An 11,782-nucleotide genomic window follows, 5' to 3' on the forward strand; every position below is an offset into this window, starting at 1 on the left:
TCAAATATCAACTTAAACATAATTGCAGACATATGCCTTCATGCTGGGCCACTAAGGTCTTTTCACCCATAGCTGGAAAGGCTACCTCGGAAAAAACATGCTCAATACAACTTTAATGCAGTGTGTATAGCTACAGTGGATCTGCAACTACTGAACTTTATCGATTTCTTTTCTTTCTTCTGTGATTTTTATAGTGGCGGTGACATCTACCCCAAATTTCCTTCTCCATATCCATCCCTACTTTGAAAATTCATCATTAATCCTATATGCTCGTAATTGGCGCATGTTTAAGTAGTTAAGCTTCTATATTTAAGGAGAAAAAGAAAGGCATGTTGTTGGATGGATGGAAGCCTGCAAGCCCAGAACTTAGGGTACCATCTTTGTTTGTATCTTCCCTAAACACGATTCCTATACCAGCTTCATTCCACGCGTGGGGTTTCTACATTTGGCCATTTTTCTTATATTCATAATTTCTTCCGCCTTTTTCTCATTCATGAACAAAGGACTAATTGTTTGCACCAACAGGGAAAGTTTCATGCCTTCATATTACTTCTTGAACACCGTCTTCATCAGGAAATGATCAACTTAAAACCCATTTTCCACCATAAAACATAAATATCCAAGATTGTACCTTCCTATTCGGGGGTACCAAGCTTACCCCCTTTTGAAAAGCTTGTTTCAGCAAGCCACAAATTGCATTTCTTGCATTTTCCCCCGTTTTCATTGTCATCTCGTGCGAGAGACTTGCAGAAAGTAGTTCACCGAACATTTGCCCGTTTCACCTATCTCCGTCTCTATAAAATCAGCCCCCAACACACAAACAGAGGAGAACCCTAAAAATGGATCACAGAAGGCCAACTCTTTGTGTTCTCGACGCTTCCTCTTATGTTGGCTTATGGGTCACCAAAGGATTGATAAACAGAGGATACCCAGTTCATGCAGCCGTTCAGAAAACGGGTAAGTCATTTATTCTTCTCTGTTCTTTTGCAATTCTTTTTCTTCACGAAGGCTTTCTAATGCTCTGCTTCTGGGTGAAATTATCGGTTTGATCGAGCAGGAAATCCAGAGATTGAGAAGACTATTAGAGAGATGGGTAAAGTGGAGAATGGGCTGGTGGTGTTACCTGTGGATATTATGGATTACCAGAGCATTCTTGTTGCTTTGAAAGGGTGCTCTGGTCTGTTTTGCTGTATGGACACCCCCCATGTGTATGATGTAAGTCCACAGAGGCAAAAAAAGGCTGATGATGCTTAAAGTTGTCATTTTCTTTCTCGGGAATTTGTGGGTTATTGTTGCTTTTGTGTTTTGTGAAGGAAAAAATGGTGGATTTGGAGGTGAGAGGGACAATTAATGTTGTGGAGGCCTGTGCTCGGACAGATACTGTTGAGAAGATAGTCTTCACCTCCTCCTTGACTGCTGCCGTATGGAGAGAGAATATTCTTTCTGAGAAGGATGTGGATGAAAGGTGTTGGAGTGATAAAGAATTTTGCAGAAAAATGAAGGTTGGAAGGAATTTCAAAACCTCTGTTATCTTTTTGAGTTGGTAATTTTGGATTTCTTCATTGGGCTATGTTAATCAACGAAGCCCTTATCATTCATTTTTCTTGTCAATGAATTTGATTACAAATCAAGCTCTGTTACGTTCTCCCAGTTGTGGTATCCTCTAGCAAAGACACTCTCTGAACAAGCAGCCTGGGCTCTAGCAATGGACCGTAGGCTGAACATGGTGTCCATTAACGCAGGACTTGTTCTTGGACCCGCTGTTGCAGAAGAAAATTCAGTGTCAACAATCTCATATCTTAAAGGTAGGAGGAGAAACTTCTTTAAAGACTGTTCCACATTTGTGGGAGTACTTGTCTTGTTTTGCTTAGCTGAAAATTATGAGACAACAGGAGCCGCTGAAATGTATGAAAATGGGGTTCTGGCAGTGGTGGATGTGAAGTTTTTGGTGGATGTCCATATCCGAGCAATGGAAGATTCCTCGACGGGTGGTCGGTACTTCTGCTTCGATCAGATAGTGAATAGTGAGGATGAAACTGTTAAACTTGCGAATACATTGAGGCCATTGATATCCATTCCACCGAGGTAAAAGAATTTGGGGTTTTTAAACAACAAACAGAGCAATAACATTGGAAACTGAATCTGTGTTAGTTTATTGGTGAGAGCAGGTGCGAAGGGCAAGGGAGGGAAGGTTTTGCTGAGAGGCTGAGAAGCAGGAGATTGCACAAACTGATAGAGGGCGCAGCTTCTTGATAACTTTTGAATGTAAAAACCTTTTGGTTTTCTTGTATGCATCTCTCGCTTCCCTCTTTCTCTCTTCTACCTCTCATCTTCTTCTTCTACTTCTTCCTCTGATGTAAAACCTTTTTGATTTCACATATTCAGAGCTACGGAGAGAGAGAGAGAGAGAGAGAGAGAGAGAGAGTAGCCAGCTGAAAGCCAAAATGCTTTCCTTGTTTTGGAAATGTTTTGTTTCGTTTAATGGGCCTTGGGCTCACGAATCAATTTTGTTGAAACCCTAAGCCCATTATCCAGTCCATTAACAGCGATTACAGGTGGGCTTAGTCTCGTCGGGTTTTGGGGGAAATGGCAGGGCAATTCTCAAGGTGCGACCATTCTCGTTTTGACATTTGAGACTTTTCCCGTCTCATTGCGTACGATGGATCTTTATTTTGTTGCTGAGAAGACGAAAAAATGAATCGCGATTAGATATTGTTGCTACATTGTGAACAATTAAATCCGGACGGCATCCGAAGGAAATCATTTGATATCGATCGGAATGTATCAGGCTTCAAATTTGTTCAACTACGAACACTGGTAAAGATATGATTATTGAAGTTACTTTCTTAATTGTTGATCTTTTAGCTTTTATGCAGGATTTTCCAGATTTTGTATTACTCTCGGTATCACTTTTTAGCATAAGCTTGAAATCTTGAATTGAATGCGGTAGAGCTGAATTCAGAAGGTAAAATCTTAAAGACAGCAATCTGAGGCAGCTCACGCCGTCTTCTTCTTTTTGTTCTTCCTCTTCTCTACGTAATTGTACAGTTCAGGCTTGCAGAATACTTGTCTTTTACTGCTAAATTTTTTCCGTCCAAATGTTTATCGAAACAACAAAATAACAGTTGTTTACAGTGAGTCTCAATTATTGCAAGTTTTCTTTAACTATTTCTAAAATTGTATACTTCAATAATTTACTGATCTTTTCTATCAATCTTTTATCTTTATCCTTTTGAGGCTACTTTATTAGTAAGATCGGTAGTGATATTTCAATGAACGGATCTGTTTGTCCCATCAACGATATCTTGTCTTCAACTTGTCCAGCAGGGTCGGTTACTGCTCATATTTGGAAGCTCTACTATCACAAGCTTTGTGCAAAATATGTCAGTTATCGTTGGAAAGTTCTGGTACACATGTCTTGTGATTGTACTGTTTATATCTTTTATTTATTTGCATGCCAGTTCCATCCGTCTTCCAAGCTAGACTCATTATCTCTTTTGATCTATACTAGACAAATGATCTAAGACTTGTCAGTCGTGGATGTAATGTAATGTTTGTGATATGTTTTTGTTGTTATTTGGTACAAGTACAAATATTTTTATGCAATTCTCAGTAATACTCAAATACTACGTATGAAAGCTCTAGTCTATTTAGATTTGAAGCAAGTTAATGCATGCGGGACAGGAAATAACTCTAATGCTTGAAACTTTTAGAATTTATACCAATGTCCCTAGATATGTTTGTAATATCTTTGTAATGGAATAAATGGATTTGTTTGATGATGGGATGTGCACCTATATTTGTGTTGTGCTCACGCATTGGTCCTGGCTTAACCAGCCAACCACTGAGGCGTCTTACTTATTTTACAGGGCTCGGATTGATCTTGGTTGATGCATTTCTCAGGCCTCTTTGGTCAGTTCTGAGTTAACCCATAACATTGGCGCCACTGATGACCCGACCTATGTGGTGGTCAGGTCGATGTGTCGGCTGATTTGGATGACATCTCGGCACGCATGCGGTGGCAATGATGGATCACTTGCCCTCTGCTCCTCTGTTGGCCGGTCGATGGGGGTCGATTCTAGATTTAATAGTCACAACTCGATTTGGATGACCTTCGGGAATGCAAGTAGTTGACCACTCATGGTTTTCTCCTCAATTTGTCATCTGATGAGGGGTCAATCACTATGAGGCAATCACTTTTCTGGATTGGGTTGAGGAGACGCTCCCAGAGGTTACCATCCTTGTTGATCTAGTGGATTAAAGGTGCCAACTAATGATCTATGCAACCTTTAGATAGTGCCAAGGGGATGCTGTCAGCCCACACGCTTGGGGCTCCCATTCTCCGGCCCGTGAGGTTTGGCGGGGACAATGGTCCCATGACGTGACCGTGCCCCTTCTAGACCTCCGATTGTCAGACACTCGAATGAATCAACAAAGCGACCAAGGGAAGTGGAGGCATCCAAGTGGAATGCCACAACCGTTGCTAAGGTCAAAGTTTAAATCATTTTTTTCAAATAGAATGCACCATTTCAAGAAGACCAAGCTGGTATCATATATTTACATGTCCAACCCAGAATATCCACAGAAAAGAAAGAAAATAAGGTACATCAAGTTTGTGAAACCAACATTAAAACCCATCCTTTCAGCTTGATGATCATTGAATTTGGCTTTACAAAGAATTTTAAAGCAATAAATTATAGTCTTCCTGTTTCTCTGATTCATTTACTTTCTCTACTATCTTGGACCGGAGAGTTCCATGGCATAGGAGTCCAAAGATCGCTCATCATCATCATCGTCCATTGTAAAACTCAACATGCTTGAATGTTCTCGATCGTTGCCATTATTCTTCAAAGCATATGTGGGGTTGTATGTACTTTTGCAGCTGTTCCGTGAATGAAAGAGGTTGACATTGAAGTCATTATGAGTGTGGGATGCAGCCCATTTCTGAACAAGGCCATCCCCTTCAAGCATTCGGACCACCTCCGACATCTTAGGACGGTGAGCAGGTAAATACTGAGTGCAAAGAAGAGCCACTTGCAACATTTCCCCAACCTCAATCTGATCATAGTTGTTCCCTAGCTCTCTGTCCACAAGCAATTCCACTTTCTTATCCTGTTGTATCTTTTTCACCTGCCACAGGAGAGTTTTGGCTTTCAGCCCCATCCGTGTGGGCATCATCAAATCAATAGCTAAATTAAATATCTCAATGAAAAATTTTCCATGCTCCATTACCAAACTCATTACAGCATCAAAAAGCAGCACCTGTAGATGTTAGCTTCAATCATTGATAAACTCAAATTAGCTAAGATACCGCTGAGACTTACCCACTCAAGCATGACGCCTTTTTGATTAATTGTTTTCCCAAATTCAAAAGCTCTCATTCCAGTTATGAGCTCTATCAAAAGAATGCCAAACCCAAACACATCAGTCTTCTCAGAAGATTGGCCAGTCGAAAGATACTCGGGAGCGATGTGCCCAACAGTGCCACGAACAGCAGTGGTCACATGAGAATCAGCATGGTCAAGAAGCTTTGCAAGTCCAAAATCACCAACTACAGCTTCACAGAAGTCATCCAGAAGCACATTAGCAGCCTTCACATCTCTATGGATTATCTTAGGATCACATTGCTCATGGAGGTACAACAGACCCCTTGCAGCACCAATTGCTATTCTCTTCCTTGTGTTCCAGTCCAATGCTGGCTTTCCTGTATTATTCAAATGTGCATGTTACTGTTTTTCCAAAATACGCATCTTTCTGAGTTAAGGACATAACACATTTTCCTGGTTTACTAAGAACACAGTATCTTGAGAAGGTGATATCTGAACAACTTGATAGTTCTTTTTATATATATATTTAGGAAGGAGAGAAAAGGACAAAGTTGACCCAAAAAGTGGTCCTGAAATTTTCTCGATAAGGATGTTAAAAAGTGGGAGAAAATGATGAAGTTGTTTGGTAATGAGGAACTAGTTTGGTTCAACAAAAGAGTCAACCTTGTTCTAACTTCTAAGAATGGTTTCGACCTGCAAAGATTCAGATTTTTTTAGTGACCCCACTCATAAATTGTGGGGTCCATCAAGCCCAAACTTCATAGAATACTATGCCAGAAAATGCAGCATATTTCACAAGCGCAATTTAGTCATCTTTTTTTAAACCATATATTGACAGTTAAAAGTAGTCGCTGCAAAGTAATCAGAGACTAACCTCTGAGCCTGGAAGCTACACTGCCATTTGACATGTATGGGTACACTAAGAGCCTCTCGTGAGAAGTGGCACAATAACCAATTAGCCGAAGCAAATTGCGATGAACTGCCAGGCTAATCATCTCCAACTCTGTGCGGAACTGGGACTCTCCAGTGGTACCCGTTACGTCTTTTAGCCGTTTCACTGCCACCATACTCCCATCTCCTAGCTTTCCCTTGTACACATTACCAAATCCTCCAGCCCCAAGTATATTTTTGGAACTGAAATGCCCTGTTGCTAATTGGAGCTCTTTGAAACTGAAGTTCCTCAGGTTGCCTAAGCGCACAAGTCCAACTTCTTGATTGTCTACTACAAGATTCAAGTTTTATTTCAATCAAGGGTCTGTTTAAAGAAGATTAATAAAGTTTATAAAATGTAGCCTTCATAACACTGACCATTGATGTCTAGAATGGTCTTGGTCTTGTGATTCTTTCTGCGCCAAAGAATTACAAATGCTAGGAGTATCAGAAAAGCACAGCTGAGGCTGACCCCAAGTGCCACTGCTATTCTTTTGGACCTGAGTCTTCCTAATATCCATGAGTTAAGAGAGCATAAAAGTCACGTCATAAGTCACACCCATCAGGAGGAAATTAAGTGTTTGGTTTTGAAGGGGAGAAAAAGTAACAATAGTTACCAGGGGAGGACTCTAGAGAGAAAGAAAGAGCAACGGCATTGGCTGAGCCAGAGCAACCCTCAGTAGGGTTAGTTCCACAAATCATCGGATTTCCCACCACACTGGAGAATAAACAGAACCCAAAACCCAAATTAAACCAAATCATTCAACAAAGTGGTTGAGGGGTAGAGAAAGAGAGGCGTGGCTGTGAGCCATACTTGAATGTTCTGGCCGGAAACACAGGCACTGGTCCACTAAGATTGTTAAAAGACAAATCCCTGCAAGATCCAAACTAATAACTCAAACAGAACCCCAAATATAAATATTGAAATCAAATGCTTAAACTTGAGAAAAGTTGTGAAGAGAAGGCAGGCTTCTTCTAGTCAAGACAAAAAGGACAGGCGAAAGAAAACAAACAAAAAAAAATGAATACTCACAAGAAAGCAAGCTGGGGGATTTTGGCCAAAGACACGGGAAAAGGCCCGGACAAGCTATTATTGTTCACCCTCCTACTCATTACAAGACAAAGTAACAAAGTGCAACTTATTATCATAAATAACTGAATGGAGCAATCAGACAGACAAACAGCAACTTATGCTTCAAATACATGGTTTCTAAGAAATTTTGAAATTTAAAGAGCACCATTAACTTCTAAAAAGTCCACCATCAAAATTTTAAATTTCTGTAGAGAAAGTGAAAATTATGTTATTTTTTCCTCCTTGTTCCTCCTCCATGTTCTAGGAAACCGAACAAAGAATACAGGGGCGGAAAATTGAAATACTTACAGGTAGCGTAGACCGTTCAGCTGACCAAAGGATGCTGGTATAGGGCCAGAGAAGTGATTTTCTGAGAGATCTAATGTTTGAAGCAATGGGAGAGCTCCAAGTTCAATGGGAATTTGACCGGAAATGTTATTGTTCTGCAGCAACCTTCAAATTTGGATAAGAAATAAAACAGTCAGAAAACTAAGTATATCCATAGGGAACTATGTTCTTGGAGCAGTTACTATACTTCAGTTAACCTGATTTGTCTCTGTCGTGAAAACATTGTAGATGAGTAAACATACAGAAAAAACACAACTCTTAATTTTGATCTTCTATTAAACAGAGCAAAGCAAAATCTCACATCCAACTGGGTTTCAACTATCCAAAACAAAACAGATTAAAAGAGCACTCAGATCCCTTACACTTGGCGAAGATTTGTTAGGTTCCCAATCGCCCCAGACAAAGTTCCGGAAAGAGACTGGCTCGGAGCTCCTCTGTCAAAACCCAGAAGTTGAACGCTTAAGTTCATTTTCCCCACTCTGGGAAATCAAGTCTTCAGACCTGAACATTTATCAAACTGAAAAACAAAAAAAGAAACAAAAACTCACAGTCCTATAACGAGGTTATCAGGGGAGCATGTGATCATTGCCCAACTGCAAGGGTCCACAGAGTCTTCATCCCAATTGCTGAGCACAGCGTGCGGATCATTCAATGCTGCCTTCACATGAATCAGAGCTTCCACTGCACAAAAGGAATAAACCCCAATGGACAGACATATATTAGGAAACTTTCAGAAACGGCAACACACACGAAATTGGAAGATGGAAAATTAGTACTCCAAGTGAAGTTTCACCTTCAGGATTTCGAGGTTCATAGGAGAGGCAAAGCAAAGCAGAAGAGAAAATGATCAACCAGAAGAGTTTAGGAACCATAGCTGTGAAGAAATGCAGAGGAAAGAACAAGAAGAAGACCATGTGTTGCTGGCTTGTCCCTCAAGAACACGAAAACGCGAAAAAAAAAAAAAAAAAACAAAGGCAGTTCTAATACGTCCACTCTCTTTTCCTCTGTCTCTCTCAGTCGCTCTTTTTCATTTCTTTCACGGTTCTCCCTTTTCAGTCACCCACTGCGCACCCCACAACCCATAATACTCACTCCCCTTACCGAAAGCTCAAAACAATACAATAAAGACAGAGAGAAACCAAGAGCGAGAAAGGGGTGCGTATCAGCTGGGTGATGCGAGTTGTCAGTGCAGAAATTGAGAGTGACGTTAAGAGACTGGACCGATGTAGCCTGACCGAGACTGAGCTCGAGGCCGGACGAACATGGGCGGATGGGGCTGAGCGTGGCGTACAAATTCAATGCTATCTTGCTTCGTTTCAGCCTAATGCATACACTGAGGGTGAACCGCCGATTCTATTCACAACCCAACACCCAAAAATGGCACCCGACTTGCTCCTCTCCCATTTTGAAAGAATTTACTGTTTCAACTTACTGCTTATAATGCATGCACCTCTAAATAATAGTTTTTACTTTTTACTACAACTTTTATGCCCTTTTTAACCCCTTCCCACTGTAACTTCCCACCAACTAATTACTTCCCACATTTTTTTAATTATATATAATTTAAGTTAATGAAAACATATATTTACCTTAAACAATTGAGTTAGATTTTAAAAGAAGATACTTAGAGTGTGTTTAAAATCTTGAGAAAGATAAATAATTATTAAAAAAAAAAAATGAAAAGCTGTTTTAAAATTTCAATAATCATAACGAGTTTGAAAATTTGTAAAAACATATTTAAAAAATAAGTTAAAAGTACTTTCCGAAAGTACTTTACTAATTTTCTTTTAAAAGTGTTTAATTTAAAAAAACACATTTATAGAAAAAGCAGGTTAAGCAGTTATTTCTAGGCCACTTTAAAGATTTGTTACACAATCCTTAAAAATATACTTTATGTTTCATAACTGAAATTCTAATTAAAAATCAAATTTTGTATATTTATTAAGATTTTAATTTTGATTTTGATATAGGTTGGTAGAATATTTCCCTGTCGTTTTATTCTCTTTACCATGGCCTCCATTTATGGATGCCCCTTTTATCATTATTTGTTTTTAGAAGGTATGGTATAGAGTTTGCTCAAAATGTCATACAGAGTTGTGTTCATCCGACACATCTCATTTAATATTAATATGTCTCACTTGGGGAGGAGAACAAAACGGTGTGAAAACCTTCTCGTAGCAAGCGCGGTTTAAAGCTTTGAGGGAAAGCTCGAAGAGGACAATATCTACTAGCTAGCGGTGGCAGAGAAAAATAAAAACTAAAACTAATTTCATAAAATATATTAAATTAGTGATGTTTTAAGCCTCCTAATCAACGGATTGGTGTGATTATATGCATTAAGGCATGTGGGTTTGATTATTGTTGAAAGGATTTTATTATTATTTGACCCTAAATTAATTAATTTTTACTCTCCTCCATAATCTTCATTAATATAAATAAAACATCTTTACTTCCTTCACTTTTTAGTCTAATCTACAATCAATTCAATTAATTATTGTAAAAGAATTGGTATTATCATATCATAATTTCAAATTTTTTAATCATTATAAAAACACAATCACTTCCCATCTTATACATATATAAAAATAAAATTAATCCACCGTCCACGTCTTCAAAATATTAACTTGGTCACCACTAGTAGATATTGTATGTTTTGTTTTGATCTGTTGCTGAGCTTTTTACAACTCTATAAGTAATGTTTGTTCTTCTCTCTTACTGATGTGGTATCTCACAATCCACCTCCTTTGGGTTTATAGTTCTTGTTGGCACACCGTTCATTGTCTAGTTCTAATACCATTTATAACAACTTAAAACCACACCCAGTAGATATTGTTTGCTTTGACTTGTTACGTATCGCTATTAGTTTCACTATTTTGTGAGATCTTATATTGGTTTGAGTGGGAAACGAAACATTTTTTTATAAGTGTGTGAAAATTTCTCTCTAGTAGACAGATTATAAAACCACGAGATTACCAGCGATACGGTGTGTTACCAAAATATATTCCTATCGAATATTATTATTATTTAATTAAAAAGTAAATGAAATTGAAAGATCATATAATAATTTAATGGGAACCAAAGCTGCAAGGAACTGTAGACCCTTTGAAGAATTATTTATTTATATTCATTAAAAGATGAAAGCAAGCATGTTGGGAGCTACAGTTTTCCAAAACAATGAAAAAAGAAATAAAAAGAAATATTTATTTTAAAAATATTTATATGGGATACCCCTCTTCTCCACCACACACTTCAGAATCACCTGCCTTTAATCATTTCAGTTCTTGACCAAACACACCTTGGTTTCCCTATTATTTATCTCTTCCCATTTTTTAATTTACTTATAAACCTGTCATATTTCGCTTAATTTATCAACGTGGGATTCCTCCCAACAATTCTTAACAATTCTTAACACTGTACGTCTCTCTTCTAAAGTTTCTTATTTATTATGTTATGGAAACAACGGAACAATGCTAGATTGTTGTGGCTGGTTCAAATAGTGCGATGGACTAAGCAAATAAGTGATCTTTTATATAATGCTTTTGAAGTTATGGAACCTTCAATCATCCGTATCGAATATAATCATTCGTGTGGTCGAAAAACGAATTGAAATGAAAAAAAAAATGGAATCGATACTAAAAGCAAATTAAAAGGGATATATACTAACGGCAGCAATGTTAGTGTATATTTATGGCATAAAGTATGGAAACACTATTATATTGTTTTAAAATTATAACTGATAATTGAAATTTAAACAGTGAAGAATATAACTTAGCTTAAGAATAATGGAGAACTGACAACACTACGTTTTATGGAAAGAAATAGAATTGAGAAGTGGGAAGTAATACCGCTTTCCTTAAGCAACATGGAAGAACAAAGCATCAGTTCTGTATGTTGTTCGACTATTTCAATATAAGAATACTCGTTTAAGATTTGAATAACTTTTGTAGATCAATTTTGTCAAATTTGAATGATTCTAAATATATAACTTAAAGTACATAAATTGCAAAGAAACTTAGCTTTTCACTGAAGAAAAGATAAGAACAATTAGCCGTAATGATAGAATCATTCGAAAGAAAACTAAGATTCGAATTAGTTTATTGATCAA

At 38.0% G+C, this 11,782-nt stretch overlaps 2 protein-coding genes across 4 annotated transcripts; one reads left to right on the forward strand and one right to left on the reverse strand.

Moving 5' to 3' along the window:
- The first annotated feature begins 322 nt into the window (after nt 1–322).
- Nucleotides 323–3,174, forward strand: LOC111437449 (cinnamoyl-CoA reductase-like SNL6). 2 transcript variants are annotated; one of them, XM_023075439.1, is made up of 6 exons: nt 323–957; nt 1,058–1,215; nt 1,314–1,502; nt 1,652–1,805; nt 1,929–2,085; nt 2,169–3,174. In XM_023075439.1, the coding sequence occupies exons 1-6, from the start codon at nt 840–842 to the stop codon at nt 2,251–2,253; spliced, it is 861 nt and encodes a 286-aa protein (XP_022931207.1). In that variant the 5' UTR covers nt 323–839; the 3' UTR covers nt 2,254–3,174. The 2 variants fall into 2 exon arrangements, with proteins under 2 accessions (XP_022931207.1, XP_022931197.1); XM_023075429.1 differs by having other exon boundaries at nt 328–957; nt 1,893–2,085.
- A 1,310-nt stretch (nt 3,175–4,484) lies between these two features.
- LOC111437418 (probable LRR receptor-like serine/threonine-protein kinase At2g23950) lies at nt 4,485–9,076 on the reverse strand. 2 transcript variants are annotated; one of them, XM_023075395.1, is made up of 11 exons: nt 8,471–9,076; nt 8,226–8,358; nt 8,040–8,111; nt 7,639–7,782; nt 7,291–7,362; nt 7,072–7,131; nt 6,875–6,975; nt 6,636–6,767; nt 6,202–6,546; nt 5,325–5,704; nt 4,485–5,130 (listed from the first exon to the last, which is right to left on the reverse strand). In XM_023075395.1, the coding sequence occupies exons 1-11, from the start codon at nt 8,589–8,591 to the stop codon at nt 4,735–4,737; spliced, it is 1,956 nt and encodes a 651-aa protein (XP_022931163.1). In that variant the 5' UTR covers nt 8,592–9,076; the 3' UTR covers nt 4,485–4,734. The 2 variants fall into 2 exon arrangements, with proteins under 2 accessions (XP_022931163.1, XP_022931153.1); XM_023075385.1 differs by having other exon boundaries at nt 6,202–6,549; nt 8,471–9,074.
- Between the last annotated feature and the right edge of the window lie 2,706 nt (nt 9,077–11,782).

This window comes from Cucurbita moschata, unplaced genomic scaffold (assembly GCF_002738365.1).
Source record: "Cucurbita moschata cultivar Rifu unplaced genomic scaffold, Cmos_1.0 Cmo_Scf00003, whole genome shotgun sequence".
Lineage (NCBI taxonomy): Eukaryota > Viridiplantae > Streptophyta > Magnoliopsida > Cucurbitales > Cucurbitaceae > Cucurbita > Cucurbita moschata.